Source organism: Onychostruthus taczanowskii, unplaced genomic scaffold (genome assembly GCF_017590055.1).
Source record: "Onychostruthus taczanowskii isolate IOZ18803 unplaced genomic scaffold, ASM1759005v1 scaffold66, whole genome shotgun sequence".
Lineage (NCBI taxonomy): Eukaryota > Metazoa > Chordata > Aves > Passeriformes > Passeridae > Onychostruthus > Onychostruthus taczanowskii.
The window spans coordinates 3177517-3195220 of NW_024504344.1; the positions used below are offsets into that span (position 1 = coordinate 3177517).

General features: G+C 46.2%; 1 protein-coding gene across 1 annotated transcript; it reads right to left on the reverse strand.

Moving 5' to 3' along the window:
- Window positions 1-508: 508 nt before the first annotated feature.
- On the reverse strand, window positions 509-11069 carry GPR20 (G protein-coupled receptor 20). Its single transcript, XM_041420810.1, has 2 exons — window positions 10955-11069; window positions 509-1617 (listed from the first exon to the last, which is right to left on the reverse strand). Exon 2 carries the CDS (start codon window positions 1595-1597, stop codon window positions 536-538), a length of 1062 nt encoding a protein of 353 aa, XP_041276744.1. The 5' UTR covers window positions 1598-1617; window positions 10955-11069; the 3' UTR covers window positions 509-535.
- Between the last annotated feature and the right edge of the window lie 6635 nt (window positions 11070-17704).

A 17704-nucleotide genomic window follows, 5' to 3' on the forward strand; every position in this document is an offset into this window, starting at 1 on the left:
CATCTCTTCCCTGAGAAGGTTCAGACTTTTTCAGGAACAAATGAGTAGTCACTAGTGACATGTGGGCTGGAATATTTTCTTTCCTATTCCATTGGCATCTAAAATCTTTGCAGTGGATAGCTCTGGAAACTTCCTTCTTGTCCTTTATTCTTAAGCATATAGGCACAAAATCTTTCATTACAAACCAGAGCTATCCTGCTTTCTACGTCATCCTAGAAGTGTTGCATTATGATGACAAACATGCAAAGAAGACCACAGTAAAGAGTTTGTTGCTAGCAAAATGTCTGTATTAAAATACAAAGAAAACTTCCCTGCTGGGAACAGTAATTAATGGACTCTCTTTTGTATGGTACTAACAGCATTGTAGGTTCTATTTCCAAACAGACCACAATGTTCTTGAGGAATAAATTCCACCATTGTCAGTCTGAACCTCAGCCTAAAACACAAAGAGTTCAAAAACTATAGTGTTGTGCATCTTATCAATATTCCAGCATCATGGCACTGGCTTACTGCAATGTGTCCCATCAGATGTGGGTTATATCTGAACACTGCTTGGTGATGGCAAACTCAGAGGGCTTCCTATTGTGTTTGAGAAGGCGATGATTGTGTTGGAGCCCTTGGAGTTCTTGTTCATACCCACAATGTCTGCATTAGTTTGCTCTGGCTCGGTTTTCCTGAAGATGTTTTTCATGGTTGACTGGAAGTTATTGGTGACAAAGCAATAGACAATGGGGTCCATGCAGCTATTGAGGCTACTCAGAGTCACTGTCACATGGTAGACGAGGAGGCTGACGTTGTGGGGCATGTCTGGGTTGATGGAGATTGTGACCTGTAGCACATGGAAAGGAGTGAAGCAGATCATGAAGATGATGAGGACGGTGATAAGGAGCTGCACAGCCCTCATTCTCCTCTCCCGACTCTGGTGCATGAGGCTGGGCTTGGACAGGGCACACATAATCCTGGTGGTGAAGAAGATGATTATGATGAGGGGGAAGAAGTACTCGCAGACCATCAGGACCAGGATCTTGGAGAGGCAGCACTCGGCAAACCGTATCGCCATGGTCAGGATGGAGAAAGTCACCACAGTGGCAAAGATCCAAATGAAGATGCAGATCCCCTTGGCACAGGTGGGGTTCCTCCATTTACGTGAGGCTTCCACCTGCACTATTGCCAGGTAGCGGTCAACGCAGATGCATGTCAAGAAGAGGATGCTGCAGTACATGTTGACAAAGTAGCCGAAGATGTGAACCAAGGAACAATTCTTGCAGTCCCCTGTGCTGTAGAACATGATGATCCGGACAGGCAAGGAAAAGCCCACCAGGAGATCAGTTACAATCAAGTTGATGGTGTAAATAACAGAGGTGGTTTTTGTCTTGGTGCGGAAGCAGAAGACATACAGTGCCAAGCTGTTCAGGACAACACCCACCAGGAAAATGATGGCATTGACTACCATCAGGACAATCCACAGGCTATAAAAATCTGTGAACAGTTGTTTGTCTGAATGGATGAACTTGGAGAACAAGTTGATGTTGGAGTCAGGTGGCTCGGTGGAGTTGATAGAGTCAAGGGCTGGCAGTTGGGTGGAGGAGGTGGGCATGGTGATTGACTTCCAACAATCTGGAAGAAAAGGAACAGATGTATAGTGATAAATATATCAGCATTCCTTAGGGCTCAAAATCTTGTCACTTAAAAACTTTTTAACCAGTATGTTTGCACATCCTGAGTAGTTGATCCCCATCTACCAATATGGGATTACCAATAATTGCCAGGAAAATACCTGGGCTTATAATTAGTGTCTTCCAGTAGTTCCAGATGCATGTATGCACAAGTATGATACAAGTGTGTCATATCCCTTGCTTTGGGTAGGTGATCCCATTAGAGAGTTACATGCAGCAGTGTTTTCAGGAGCTGTAAGATTTCCCTGAAATCAAAGAAAGGCTGAATTTTCTGAGAAAGCGGAAGCAGGTTGTGTGGCATCTTCTACAGATCTGTGTTCACAGCAACAGCTGCCAGAAGATTTCAAGCTAAGGGTGTAAGCCACTAGTCCTGCCAGGGTTTGACAGTTTAATTTGCAAATCATTCCTGACTTATACATTATTTTAAACTGATTTGTATATTAAAGATTAAAAAAAAAAGACCCAATATATACAGAGACTTGGCTGGTTTCAATAAAAATAAATGGTTGAAAAATGTCTGGAATATCTCAAAGTGGCTGGGCAGGGCTTTGAGGTTAAAAAAATCAGCTTGGATCAGCAGAGAATGATGCTGAAATAGTTGATTTATGAGGTTTTGAAATCCCTGCTAATGAGCCAAATGCAGAAGGACTGGGAGACAAGGAGCTGAAAACACATCTCCCAGTGCTCACAGAACTGCAGTGTGCCTGGGCTGGCTATCTCAGTTTGGAAGTCTGGAATTGCTGAGGGAGTCTGGATGTCCAGTCCCCCAAGCATAGCCCATCCTCTGGCAGATTTTTTTCCCTCTCCTCTAAAATTTTTTGCTGCTTATGGGGATCAGGAGGATGGACCAAAGGTGCTGTATCACCTGTGAGGTGCTTCAAGCTGTTGGTGGCTGTGTACAAAATAGAGGAGGGAGCTACTTAGGACAAAAGTGAAAAGTAGGTCCTGAGGAGATTCCCTGCTGGTGAAAAGAAAATGTTCTGCAGGGACAGTACTAACTGAGTCTAGAGAACACCACAGCAGCTCTGAGCCTGCCTCATGAGTGTCAAAGCCTTCTTCTGCCTGCCCACCATGTCTCTCTGAATTTCCTGCATTCAATTCTCCTAATGTGTCTCACCAGTGTTTGGCCAATAGTTAACATTCAAGATCAATAGTCCTCATGGGATGCTACAGCCTAGTTGTGATTACTCTGCTTGGCTCATTCAAGCCAGGTGAGAGTGAAGCAGAACATTTGTGAGAAAAAGCAGAGATTAGGACTGAGAATTTAGAAGACCAGTTGTGAAAATTCTTGGAGAAGTGACTTTGCCGTCATGATGGATATTGGGTTTGTTAGCCTGGAATCTTGGGTTTGCTCTAGTTTCTTCCTGCCTCAGTCTGTGGAACTGGTTTGAAGGAAAAAGCTGTTTTTTAATGTCCTTGAGCTCAGAAGGATATTTTTAATCAAATGTCAATTTCTGTTATTTAGGTAGATACTGAAGCCCAAGGAGTTGAATTGTCCATTGGAATGGCTGATGCTCAAACATAAAGCCCTCCTGAGATCCAGCCTAGTGCCAGAATACACTGCAGGACTGCAATCCTGAAGCCTGGGGTCAGGCCACATGTAATGCCCCAAAGAGCTACTGGGCAGAGAAGAACTATGCTAGTTTCTGTCACCTTTTCCCTCTAGGCCATCTCCAGCAGAAACCAGACATTGGAACATCATCTGTTTTGGGAATGACCAGATTACCTCACTCTGCACTGAGCTCTGGTGGCAGCCAAAGTAGCACACATGTTCATGATGTTTTGTTTGGGTCTGACTGAGCCTGCAGACTCCTGAGGGAGAGTCTTGTCTCTTCACATTTTGTGCCAAGCACACTGTCAGAGAAAAACAGGAAAAACTGCCCCCAAAATAGGCTGAAGGTAGTGGCGTTGCAAAGTCTGGCACCTGAGAAAGATGTATGGGGATGATGAACAACCTTGGCCCATTTTCTTCTGATTTTCTGAAATTCTCACCATCTTCTCTGTTTGTTTGTTTCACTCTTTAATTATGAAAACAAACTGAAATGAGCAGATGCCTGGATCTGCTCCCAGCTTTCTCTTTGCAGATTCTATCAAGAGGAGCACTGTGGAAGCCAAGGAATAAAGAAAGACTGATGTCCCTGGAGTGCAGTGTGAGCTTGTATACCTGTATTCAAACACATACCTGAGCAAGGGGAGAACACAAAATCACCCATCCCATCCCTGAGCTTGCAGTAAACTCTATAAAATTGCACATGCATTTGTCTTCTCATTGTAATTCAATGGCACTGGTGTTTGCTCTGATTTTGCCTCTTCTTAGTAGCTTGCCTCCTCTGGGAGTTTTTTGTTCAGTCTGAGATCCCTTATCACAAACACCTGAATAAGATATTCATCTTATTTTGCCTTTCTTGTCTCAATGAAATCAGCAATTCCAAATACATTCAAATGTTCCTCATCTTCACAGTGCCTTTGAGGGATGTTGGACGTGTTACAGACAAATTGAAAATTAAAATAATCAGCATATACAATGTCCTGGCTTACATAGCCACCTTTTCCACTGAGCCCCATGTGCAAGGAAATAAACTCCAGATATTGTAAACTGCTGAAAAACAACAGGTAACATTGTGTTTGCCAAATTGAATATATAAAGAAGTGCTACATTAAAGCTTTCCCAGTCCATTTCTGCCCTTTCTGAACTCAAAATCCAAACAATTACATGAAAGAAGTCCCAGCAAATTTAATTAATCCTGAAGATTTCCTCCCTGACAGTCTGTGGAAAAGCTGCCTCTTGGGCTGTGGTGGGAAAAATCTTCCTCTAATCAAATTGTTACTGATGGATGTTTGGGTGAATGGCCTCTTCCTTTCTTTGTGGGAGTGCTCTCATCTCATGGCTCACAAGCAGAGAGGATGGAGAACTGGACTAGCAAGCAACAGAACTCCTCTAAATGTTTTTAATGAGATGGAGCTGGACCAAACCCCCAGTTTACAGTTTCTAAGGATTTTTCCATTGTGGGACTCCAAGCCTGTGAGAAAGGTACATTGCCCCATTTTGCAGCACAGAAAGGCAGCCTGACCTTGTGCCTGAGCAAAGCTAAACATTTCCAAAGATTTTGAATTCTTCCCCTCTCCGAGTCCAAATACTATCTCAACCAGGTCTCTTTCTTTATCATCAGACATACTCATGCAGGTATTAAAGTGAGTCATTTCAGCTACTCATCACCATGACGTGGCGGTATATGGAAGTCAGTGAGGAGCATGGCTAAATTAATGAGAAGCTTTGCAGCCTCTGCAAACCTTTATTTTGCTGTTATGCACTATTTATTACTCATTGCTATGGCATGAGCTCATGCAGAGCTGCAAGAACCACCTTTACTTATAGAGTAAATAGACTTTGGATTAACCCCCTTCCTAAAATCCTCAAAGGCCTTGGAGCTTAGTCTACTTCATACCTTCCTGAGCTCTCAGCTCCCTAGATTTCCATGCAATCCCTATTTCTTGGAGCTGGCAGTCTGCAAAGCCCAAGATGGGTAAACATGCACCCTTTTGAGTGCTGTCTGACCGTGCCAGTTGGCCTGTGCTGTTATATTATACCTCTCAGGCTGGATTTTGTCTGTCTGGCTGGGAAACTGGGTAGCATTTCCTTAAAAGTACAGCAGGAATCTGGGTAGAAATGGGATGAAGGGAGGGACAGAGAATGGAGGTTGACCTGCTTTCCCTCATTCTGATAGAGGTCCCTGCTCAGCACTGGGAGAGGGGGACTTGCTCTGAAATACTTTCTCACTGTTGTGTGACACAACCAGTTCCATCATTCTTGGGCCAAATAGGAAACAGATGGTCACTGTGCTGAAAACAGGTCCTGCAGCCTCTTCCCTCACTCACTCAGTGATTGGCATCACGCTTGTTAACTTACAGCTCAGTGCTGTGTCTGCTCTAGGAGGAGATCCTTGGCCATCCCATATTCCACTTCACCCAGCCTTGTGCCTGGTGACAGCCTTAAGCCTCACCCTGACCTTGCTGAAATTAATGGGGTTCAATTCCTTAGCCCAGGGGACTTTTGGATCTGGCTCAGCAACTCAAGTAATAAGATACAAAAGAAAAGGCAGGTCAGACAACTGAGTTTTGTCCTAACTGCATGCCAAAAGGATTATTTATTGGTGTGCAGAAAGGATCTCTGTGTGCAGACCCAGAGAACACCAGAGCCACACACTAGGATCGGAAAGTTGAAAAGGACGTTAACAAGCACAAGTGTGATTTAGTATAAACAGCTTCAGCTTTTCTCATCTCCCTGTCCTGAACTGGAACATCTGATATGGCAACCTGGCTCCTCTATCATCCTCCCTGTTCCCCTCACCCTGTCCTGCCTGCTGGTGTTATTCTGCTGCCTGGGGTGGCAGCAGTGTGTGTTTAGCTTTTCAGCCTTCCTGTGTTTAAAGTTCCCTGGGTGATTTATCATCATATTTATAAATGAAGGGTTAAACTCACTCTCTTTCAATTTAAATTGTATGATTCTCCTTCTGGCAAGCTCTCACTCAACTCTGGATCAAACTGGCCAAATATGGTGTTTTTGTGCATGTCGACCTTGCCCTATACATGCTAGAGCTTGCTCTACGTGTCTCGTGCTCAGCCTTGGGAGGGTGGGTTTGCTGACATGGGGAACAGAGAAAGGAAGAGAAAAGGAATGAATCCCACTGCTGAAAGGAAAAAGCTGGTGCCCATCTGGCCACCAGCTTGGGGTGTGAGAAGAGAGAGAATTCTGTGGGAGACAGATTCTACTCTGAAGCAGAAATAGGGCTATTCTCAGGGCAGGTAAGATCCCATTTTTGTGGGTATCAGATCTCTGCTGTCACTTGATTCCTGAGCACTGAGGTGTCCTTTAAACCTCCAGGTCTGAGGGTGACTGGATCAAGTGTGTGAAACACCCACCTTCTGGGGATTTGCAGTTAGAAATTGCTAAATCCAGAGCAGAGCTGGATTAGTCTTTCCCCTCCAATGCCATGGACATAAAAGGGACTTTGGAGACACAAAACACATAGTTTTATGAGTGTCAGATTAAATGACACCTGATTTCTTGCAGTCTCATGTCTCACAGTGGCTTTCAGGGCTGGGGGAATGCTTTGCCCTGCTTGAGATGCTTATTATAACTTTTTCCCATGTGGACACTTGGCTGCCTTAATGAGCACTCACATTCCAGCTCTTCCCTTGGCTCCGACAATTGTTTGACTTTCTCCTTTCTTTGCTGCCTAATTTCCTGAAAATTGAGGTGATCTTTCCCTTCTGCCAAATTCTAGTTGAAATTAGGCAGCAGATTGAAAAACATTAGGAGGACGGAGGAAATCGGGGCTGACAACCACACAAACAGGCGCTGAGAGTGATCCTTGTTTCCTCTAATGCGAACCTGCAAGTCATTTGTTAACACTGTCCACTACACATCCTTTCATTTAGGTCTTACTCCCTGCAAATTCACAATTGCTTTGGCATTGAAACACAGCAAACAGGGCTGGATGATTTCTGTGAAACAGAGTATTGCTTGCTTCTCATTGTTTTCCTGAAGAGAAATAATTTCAGATTTATGCCAAACCATGGGAGAACCAGCCTGACTGGGACAGATGATGGCTAATTGCTGGGTGTTGGCACTATTCAGCCATGGTCTGCTTGCCCATGTGTCATAAGAGTGTGATGGCCAGCAAGTCCTACTTTGTCTGATGGTTTGAATGGTCATGTGCTGAATTACAGCTTTTGTCTGGAATCACAGAATCACAGACTATCCTGAGGTGGAGGGGAACTCCTGCCCCTGCACAGGACCATCCCCAAGAGTCACAGCATGTGCCCAAGAGAGTTGTCCAAATGCTCCTTGAGCTCTGTCAAGCTTGGTGCTGTGACCAGTTCCTTGGGAAGCCTGTTCTAGTGCCCAACCCCCCCCTGTGGGTGAAGAACCTTTTCCTATTATCCCATCTAAGCCTACCTGGACCCCACTTCAGGCCATTACCTCAGGTCCTGTCACAGGTCACCACAGGGAAGAGATCTGTGCTCTGCCCCTCCTTTCACAAAGAAGTTTTAACTTCAGTGAGGCCTCCCCTCAATCTTTTCTGTGATGAACAGACCAAGTGACCTCACCTGCTCCTCATACAGCTTCCTCTCAAGGCCAAGAGAGATTAATGCCCCCAAACTGACTTTTGAATCTCTAATGTTGCCCATGAAAATCAGATTTCCCATCTGGCAAGGGGAAAAACTTGTATGTCCAGTCTCAGGCATAGGGGTAATCCTTCAAAACCTGTAAGGAATCACAGAGTGAGGATGTGTGAAGGCTGATGCAGTGCTGGTTGTTGGGCTGGTGTTGTTGATATGCTGTTTGCCTCCTGCCTGAGATGCCCAGTTTGCCTCTGTGTGCTCCTCCATCTCCGAGGCCCTGCTGTGGATGGGGAATGGATATTGCTCTGTGTTGTGATCTGAGCTCCCCCCACCACACCCAGCTCAATGCTGTGTATATACACGGGTGGATCCTGTGCTCTCCATGGGCCCAAGGCCAAAATCTCATCCTCTGAAGGTGAGGGAGCCACATCCCTAGCTCATTTTGTGACAAGAAATAGTCTGTGGGTGCCCAAGCAATGATTTAGTCCAGCAGGTCACCCTAGGCCATGAGGGATCACTGCCAGTTAGATGAGGGAGAGCACAGCTCTCCAAAGTGCATTCCTCTTCTCCACGGAGCAAAGTGACCCCGATGGGATTGATGCCACTTGGCTTGGACCAAATGCCAACTCTCTGCATCCAGGCTTGAACCTGCTGCTTAAAACCAGGTGACAGATCACAGTCCTGGACACCCCAGAGACAATCTATTTAAAACTTGGAAAGGTCTGCATGGTTCTCCCTCAGCCCTTGTCCTGAGCATGCATGAAAACACTGAAATGAAGCCCCCAGAGATACACAAAGGAGGCAATTCACATATTGGCATATTTCTTATGAGTTTATACCTCCTCTATGGCCATTTGCAATAGCAATACCTCAATGTTTGAAAGAAGGAGACCAGATGTGCATGTGCAAGCAAAAAGAGAAATGGGATTGTACATACTTTGCCTCTCCAGACCTACAAATATCCACCCAGCAGTGGTGGGCACCTAGAAGTCCCCCAGCACATCTCTGATGAGGCTTGCTAGTACTGGTCACCTATGAGAAAGGTAATAATAAAGAGGTTTGCCTCTTTTGCTTGTTTATACCACGCTAGGTAGAAAAGTCCCTCCTAAAATATTTGGATGTCTACGATGCCTTATCAATTCCACTGTATCTTTCATGTCCCTCTTTCCTGTGTTATCAGATCTTAGCCTTGGAGTGACAGAAATGCTGAGTGTCTTGGTGAATGCTCTATCAATCATGCTGCTAGCATTTAAAAGACCAGTATCTCATACCCTGTCAGGGCTCGTACCAAGTGCCATCTGTCATAAGGGAGCATGGAATGACATCTCTGCAGTAGGTGCTGTGTGTTTCCAGCTCTGTTACTTTCAGAGAAATCAGAGCATGACTTCCTGAGTGTATCCCTCTCTGTCCCTTGTGGACCATTATACATGAGGGAAAACCACATATTTTTTGAGTGAATTTTTTTCCAAGATGATTAACATTTTTTTTTTTTTAAAGTTACATCTTAAACAAAACATAAAGATTTGGGCTGTTAGGGGTCCAGCCAGTAAAGATGGATTTGAGCCTGTCTTCTTGGGAGGTTGTAACAGTAAAAGAGAAATGCATTTGATTTTATAGGGATTACAGTAATCCATCGAGCATTTCCAGGGTGCCTGAGACAAAGTGCTGGAAATGTCAGTTTGGAATAACAGCTATTGTGGCTGTGTGCAAGGAGAACTGTGCAGTGAAAATTACCATATAGGCACATGCAGGAACTTCACAGGCAAGCACAAAAACAATAACTGGCCTGTGTACTGCTGCTTGTTTTAAGAAGGAAATTTTTAATTGAAAATTTAGCACTCTTTGAGCACTTTCTCCTCTTTCTGTCTTCAGCTGCCTGCTTGCTCTGTCCTTTTTGAAAATAAACTGAGAAGGGCAGCAAAAGAAGAACAACAGCAGAGTTCTACTGCTGGGAAATACCTGGGCTCCTGCACAGCCGGTGAATGCAGGACTGGTGAAACAATGCTCACACCCCAGGGAGCACAGGGCACCAATGCAGGTAGGGATGAAGGGGTGATGCAGAGGGGTCAGGTGTACCAGCTCTGCCTCCCAGCACTCATTCCAAGCTGTGCTGCTCTTTTGGCTGCAGGGAGAAACTGAGGCACAGAGTCATGTGTGGTCTTGGCCTGGGGAATGCAGCGAGGTGGGAGACCCAGTTAGGGAGCAGAGAGTTTCTGAGGCATCCCAGGATGGACAACCATGCCTTAACCCTTTGGGTGGCTGGTTTCTGTGGTTTCCTTAGCAAGGCACATATGACAGTGCTGTGCAGACCCCACAGTGCGTCCAGAGTTCTGCAAATTTTGAATTCACTAGGTTAACCTGGAAAAGCTCAGTGATGTTGGTGAGCGTGCTGCTGTGAAAGAAATCAGGGAGCATTTCTGCAGGGGTCTGCTAAGGACCTTGGAAAGGATCTGCTTTCTCCTTCTACTAACCCAGCAAGTGGGTTCAGAGAGGGAAGACAGCCCCTCTCCTAGAGCTGAGCTTGCACCCTGCTGCATAGCCAAAAAGGTAAAACATCCCCACTTGCAGCTGGCCCCATTCCAGGCAGTGCACCATCTCTTCTCCTGGATTCCAAAACCTTCCTGAATGCATTTCACCAAAATTTCATTACACCTGGGGTTACACATGCACAAATGACATCACCCCCCTCCCCACAAGAGCTGTCACAGTACTTTTCAAGGAGGGAAAGCCTGCAACTTTGCACACTTCCCATTACCCTCCATCTCCTTGAAGAACAACCAAATATCCTTACACTGCCACAAATCCCAAGAAAGTCACAAGGGAGAAGCTCCTTACAGTCCCTGTTAGCTGCTGGCACAGCCTGGCTTTTTCAGTCAGGCACTTCCCAAGGGATTTCCACACCTGCTGCATGGACAGAGCCAGAGACTTCCCAAGCTGCTCATCCACATGCTCAGTGCAGGACCCTTTCTGCTCCCACCTCTTCCAGGGCTCCCTGTTGCAAGAGCCAGGACTTGGAGTCCAATATCCAGCAAATCCTTCCTGGCCCCCAACTGTCTCCCATCCCAGGCCCCCCTCTTTGTCTCTGGCCAATATCCCAAAGCATTCCCTGCAATGGTCCCTGCAGTGTATTCCTGCATGAAGGACTGACTTACCTCTGGCCTGATCTCCCTTCTATGTTAGAGGAGCTGCTGGTAAGAAAATTTCCTTGTGGCCCTGAGTGCTATCAGCCCAGGAAAGAGACATCTGTTCCTACAAGCAGAACAACTGGAGTGACTACAGAATATGAAGAAATGCCTAATCTGTCTCTTGCGTTCTCTCCCTCTCTTCCCCCTCCCCACCCCCCTTCTAAATATAGCCTTGCAACTAATGGGAAAAAATATACACTACCAAAAAAAAAATATTTCCACTTGTCTGTAGTGTTCAGAATTTCTCCCCAAACATCTGGCTCCTTGCCCTAAATCCTTCTGAAATTTATGAAGTGCTGTAAACGCTGAAGAGGGCTCCAGCCGTACTCACGGTGCTAATGCCTGAACATCTCTAGTAAACTAAAACTGTTGTTGCTGCCCCCAGGTCAATTTTCTTGTGTCTCTGTGGGAACAAAATCTCTTTGCTGGGAACTCGCCAGCTCAAGGCCACCACAATGCCACCACTATGTGTGATATGAGGAAATTACCCCTCTTCTCGTCTTCCTGATGTGAACTGAGATTAGAGAGAAGCATCCCTGGCAGCTGCAGGAAGGTGCTGAACCAAAGCCTGTGATGTGCTTTGAGCCAACCCAGCTGTCCAGACCCTGAGAAGACCCCTGGCCCAGGGAGCCAAAGGGTGACCCTGCACACTTTGGTAGTGCTGCTGCAGTCATTTGGGAGAGGAGATAATGAGATCTATCCAGGGCTGAAATGGCTGACCATGGGTGAAAATAGAGAGTCTGAGGTCCACCAAGGAGCCCTCCAATATGTTCCTCCATCCTCATACAGCCCTTCCCTACTGGAGGTAGAGTCATTGTGGGTGTCAGGTGGGGATTTAAGTATCTCTACACCCTTGGCTACATGAGAAGAGACTGGCATTGTACAGAGCATAATGAATTGTCCCATTTTTGAGATGGGTTCAAATCACACAGCTAGAGCAGCTTTCTGATGAGTGATGCACTAAGGACTCAAAATCCCCCAAGTTCCATCTCAAGTTCCACTTCTTGCTCCTAAACTGATACCAAAACCCAATCTTTTTTGGGGGTTTGCAAAGATGTTCTCCCCAAGAGCTTTTCAGTAGCATTAGAGATTTCCTCTGGGAGAAAAGGCAGAAAAAAAGTGAGAGCTTACATCAAATTTAGTTGCTTAGAAGTACAGAGAGGATGGATGCTGGATTTTAGTATCAGCCCTGGCCTGCATCACACTTTAGATAAAGACAACACTGGTGCCAATGCAATAAACACGCAGGATATGGCCTGTCACAACACGACAGGATCAACTGAGAGGCATTGAATTCCAGGTCAAGAGGCCAAATCCATAAATAGAGGAGAGGTAAACTCCACACATGCGTGTCTCACTGGAGCACAAACAGTAGCTATGGTTATTAGAGAAGGTTGACCTCATTTTCTGGAATTACTTTTTCACCCTTGGATCTTTCCCAGGAAGACTGAGCTGATCCTTTTTGTGTGGTTATTTTATTGATTTTCTATTTTGAGTTTCTGCACATTGAGGAGCAGACTGTTCCCCCAGTTTCAGGAACATCCTCCTTGGTTTTATGAGCCCCCTGATCCAGGGGACCTGATCCAGGCATTCCACAACTGACCTCTAGCTCGGGCAGTTTCTCACTTCCTTATGCTTGGGAAGCAAGTGTGATTGGAAAGTCTTCAAGAGCCCTATCTGGATGATCATCTTGCCTTCAGTTACCTCCATCCTGGAAGTTCAACAGGGGTAAAAAGAAAGAGAAGAAACCAACCCGTGGTCTAATGTTGGGCAGGGTGGGTGAACTTAGACCTTATTGAGGCACCAGAACAGGTTTCCCAGAGAAGCTGTGGCTGCCCCATCCCTGGAAAACTTCAAGGCCAGGCTGGATGGGACTTGGAGCAACCTGGTGTGGTGTAAAGTGTCCCTGCCATGGCAGGTGGTTGGAACTAGATGGTCTTTAATGTCTTTTCCAACCCAGACCTTTCTAGAATTCTATGATTCTATCATTCTCAATGCTTAAGTTTCCCCTAGCCAGTCAACAAAATTTTTATATTTAGGGAATGACTCCCTGAAGTTAAAAATGTGCGACTGTAAGAAAAGAGATGACTTTTCTCCAGGATGAGCTATTGGTACCTGCAGTCTGTCCACCTTCTCTGGGAATGTCTGGTCCTTCCTATATGAGGACTGGTTTGGTTTTATGCTTCCACGTGATACATGAGAGCTGCATTCCCATCCCTGTGCATGGGATAATCAGTGCCCTGCACTCCCCCACTATCCCAGCCTCTCCCTCCTTGCTGGATTTAGAGCTAGGCTCGGAGTGGCAACAGCTGCAAAGTTTCAAGTTGTGCCTGAGATAGTGCAGAACATGCCATATTGGGAAGCAGATGCTGCTGTTAAGGTGGAGAAGACACATCCGGGCTCAGGGCCATGCTTTGTCCCAGACCCGGTTCCCACACTCAACTTCAGGAGGAGTTGCAACCATAGCTGATAAATGAAGAGCTTCTATCATCTCTTGATTTTCAGTCATTTATCACCCTCCCACAGGGAGGAGAGAAAGGCAGAAATAAAAAAAAAGAGTAAAGCTTTACTAAGTGGAAAATTTTCAAGCTTGTTCATTCAATATACAATAGCATTAAATATTGGAGTGAGATTGGAGGTGGAAGAAGGTATTGGCTCAGTCAAAATCAGCACGTAGAAGGACTAATAATGATGTCAGGGAAGGATGCTACTAGCCCATGGTAATTCCTAATAATCCCTTAACCTTGCCACATAGCATAGGGCTCTGGTTAAAAGTCTTCTGTGGCACAGTGCAGAAAAGCAGGAGGCCAGACAGCTCTTGAGGGAGGTGGAGAGAAAGCTGATACCACACATCCCTCTGGGGAGATGTGTCCTGTTTTTGTCAGCAGAAGGGTGTACTCTTCCAGTCCTATTCAAAAAGAAGAACTGAGCATCCTTTGATTCCCTGCTGTGGGAGAAGAGATTGAGATTGGGTACTGGATAATGAACTTTAATAGAGCTGAGATGGGCTCAAGGCACATGGCCAGATCAGCTTTCAAGGTATCTCTGTTGACCAGCTGCAAGGACCCAAATCCAATGTCCAAACATGTCTGTGTTTTTTCAGGAAGCTGAATTTATGTTCTGTTATACTGAACAGATCCTCAAAAATTAATTATTTTCTTCAGCAGTAAAGGAGAATTCTTACCCCAGAAGGTGTTTGACATAGATACAACAGTTCAGAAAACTGAGGAGCCTTTACCCATGGTCATGACTGTGTGCAGGCCACCAAACAGTGGGATTCTCACTGCATGGAAGACACTAAAGGGTGGGATCTTCACTGTCCTATCTGGAAAACCTCTTTTTAGCAGCAGGCTTGATGGAGAGGCAACAATGTGAGCTTGCCAGGTGAGTAACCCTTTGCCATGGCAGATAAAATTAATGGCATTGAGGAGAGTTTATACCCGTTTTACCCTTTCCAACTGCTCCTCCTTCTGGTAAATCTACCCTAGGATATCCTCACGCCTTAAAAGTCCTGGAAAACATTCATGTATGTCACTATGATATGCACTGCCCATGAGCCCTAAAATCTTGATTGTCCACGGTCTCCAAGGCTATTATGGGATGATGTGAATCAGAACTGACCCAGAGAACCATGTAGGTTCTCACAGGTGGACCAGGAGTGGAGAAATTTCTGCACTGGACCACCTTCCAGGAGTCATCTTTGATTTAGAGAGAAATATGCGGGCAACAGGACTCTCCCCAAATATGGAGGAACTTTCCACCTAGGTCAGCTGTTCTTCAACCCCACCACACTTCCTTATCATAAAGAAGTGACACATGTGTGGGAACACACTCCTTTTTGGTGGCTCCTGAGCTGGTACTTTGTGGAAGTGATAGCATGGCAAATGGGCAGATCCTGAAAGCAGATCCAGGGTTCTTCTGGTGCTTTTGGTAGAATCCAAGGGAAGTCCAGTTGAAAAGACCTTGAAGATTGAGGCTGGCATCTGTCTCCAGCCTGGCTTTTAGCTTGTGGCCCTTGCTTATTTGGAGCCAAAGAGAGCCAAACATGTGGCTTCACCTGCTGGGCTATTGAGAGATCATTCTTTGCTGTCCTTTTGGTGATCCAGGTGTGTCGTGCTGGGACATCTGGGAGATCCTGGGACTGCTTTGGGATCTGCTCCCCGAGACATTCATGCTGGTTATGCTTAAGGTGCAGCTGAAAGGACTGGAGGAAAAGATCAGAGCTCTCTCTTAATTCTTAGGCAGAATCTGTTTCAACGGATGACCTTTGTCCCTTTCCTGCAACGCTGGGGTAGGAACACCAAATAGACAAAGAAATGTGAACTACTTATCCCTGGAGAAGGAGAGCTTGTATTGCTCCCCCAGTGGTATTAAATACCCCCACGGTTTTTTACCTGTTGCCGGCATGGGCAACAGAGGCTGTGGAGAGCCACAAAAGATGGTCCAGCTGGCTCTCTTGATGGCATCTCAGCAGGGTCTAGAGACAGCTGTACCTTCCTGACGTCAGCAGCTCTTCAGGACAGTCTGTGTCCTCTGCCAACTGCTCAGGATCACAGGCACTTCCCAGCACTCGCTGGACTGTCACTTGCTGTCCTCAGAGGACTGCAAGGGCTGCAGGCCACCATAATTTTGTATCCCTGCCTCTGAACAGGCTCCCCATCTGTGTGCTTGTGCAAGAGGGAGATCAGACTCTCACCATATGAGGCCTCTGCTGATGGGATCCAGCTGTGATTCGTCTGCTTGATGAGGGACAGGGAAAGACAAGTGGTGCCGTAAAATGATGGCCATGGCTCCTGTTGGGTGAGTCAGGCATGGGGGAGGAAGAGTGTAAGAGCCAGTTTTCTGCCTGCCTGCTGCATATTTGGGAATTGGCTTTGCTGACCACTAGCTCCCCCTCAGTTTTTCTCCCCAGGCTGTGGCATTTTTTGCTGATGGACCTGTTGAGCTGAAAGAAAAATGAAGATGCCTGCAGTGCACAAAAGAGCTGCTCCTCTGGGCAGCCCTGAGGTCTTTCCTGAGTGGTTTGGAGTACATTGGTCCTGCCTGTCTCCAGTTCTTGCATGAAAAGGGATGTGAAGTCCTTTACCTGCTATAAATGCACCCTGTGAGGGTAAACCAGGATCCCTCTCTCCATCCCAATCTGCCCAGTTTACCACAGGTCTCACAACTGTGAGGGTTCTGACAAGGTTCCTCAGTTCAAGGCACAGCAAAGTGAGCCACCAGGACTCTTTGGCCACCCAACAAAGCATATAATGTCTCAGCTGCCCCAAAACTGATCCAAACCTCATTGGGATCCTTTGCAGGGTCCTGCTGTGACCCTCCTGGCCCCCCAGCCCAGGTCTCGCCAGTCACCTCTTGTACTCTTTTTCTTAACTAGATTATTTTTTTCAAAGATCCAGAAGCTAATTGCCAAGAACTCAATGTCCAGTGTCATAACCTCACTGCAGAACTCTCCCCATTCCCAGCAAAGTATTTCCTGTTGGTTTTGTTTGTCACTGGCACACAGGGACACTAGTGCCTGAAGGGGAAAGCTACAGAAGCTTTGGGCTTTGGCATTACTTGGGCACCATGCCCTGGGAAGTCAATGCTGGGTGGAGTGGCTCTTGCCCAGCTCTGGTTTGAAGGCTGCAGAGCAGGAATTGGCAGGATTGTTGGTCCTGGATAGTTGAAGGGCCCCCAGAGAGCTCTCATTGCTCTGCTTCTGTGTTTGTGGCAGTGGGAAGTGCAGCGTGGCAGGGCTGAGCCAGAAAACCTTGAACTCAAGATGTGCCCTGCAAGGATGCAGAGGCCAGAGGAGCATTTGAAAGCCCATGGCAAGGAAGTTGTGCGGAATTTAAGGACTCAGTCTGGTATCTCCACCTGCTCTGATTTAGCAGTGACCACAAATTTGGAAAGGGGCAGCAGGAGGCTCCCAGGGCCATCTGTTCAACTTTCGGGGTTTTTTGCTATATGAGTAATCTAGCCCAGGAGGAAGGACACCTGCAACTTGAAAAATCTGGTACTTGGACCTACAAACCTAAAAAAAAGGCTTTAGAGAAAGACATCCTCTCCCTGCTCACTCTCTGCAAACATGTTAATCCTCCTCTCCCATTCCCTTTGTTTGCCTGGTTTGGAGAGATTTGGAAGGGCTCAGGGCAGGGCTGTGTTTTGTTAGACGTGCACAGAGCTCAGCAATGCTCTGATCTGGAACAGGGCAGCATAAATCTGGGGGATTATCATAGGAAATGCCACAGTGATGAAAAGCCCTGCAGCAATGAGAAGAAAAGAAAGGGCCCCATTTGGGAAGAAAAAAACCCCCAAAACCACCCTGCTGCTTGCTTACAAGTGATTGCTAAAATTGCTGCCTCTAGAGAAAGCTGGTACATTTGCCGATTTTTTTTCCTTTTATTTTGGAGGGGGTGTGTTCCTTTGTGTTCTCAGCTGTTTAGAATTACAGATCCTCTCCTTGAAGCAAGTTCTGTGTGAGTGACCTCACTGGGGACAAAGAAATCCCCATTTTCTGGGGAGGTGCCTCAGTTTCCTTATGGTTGAAACCATCCCTCTAAGCACAGAAGTTTCATTGCACTTCATGTGCAGAAGTGCTCTGGGAAATATTCAGGAAGAAAAGGAGGAAATCATGTATGTGATTTACTGGGAACCACAATGCCAAATAATCAATTTTCTCCTAAAACCAAACTTAACAGGATGCTGGGCAGCAGAATCCAGCTGGTACTATTT

Excerpts from the sequence above, each read along its gene's own strand:
- GPR20 (XM_041420810.1), bottom strand. The coding sequence starts at position 1,597 with ATGCCCACCTCCTCCACCCAACTGCCAGCCCTTGACTCTATCAACTCC.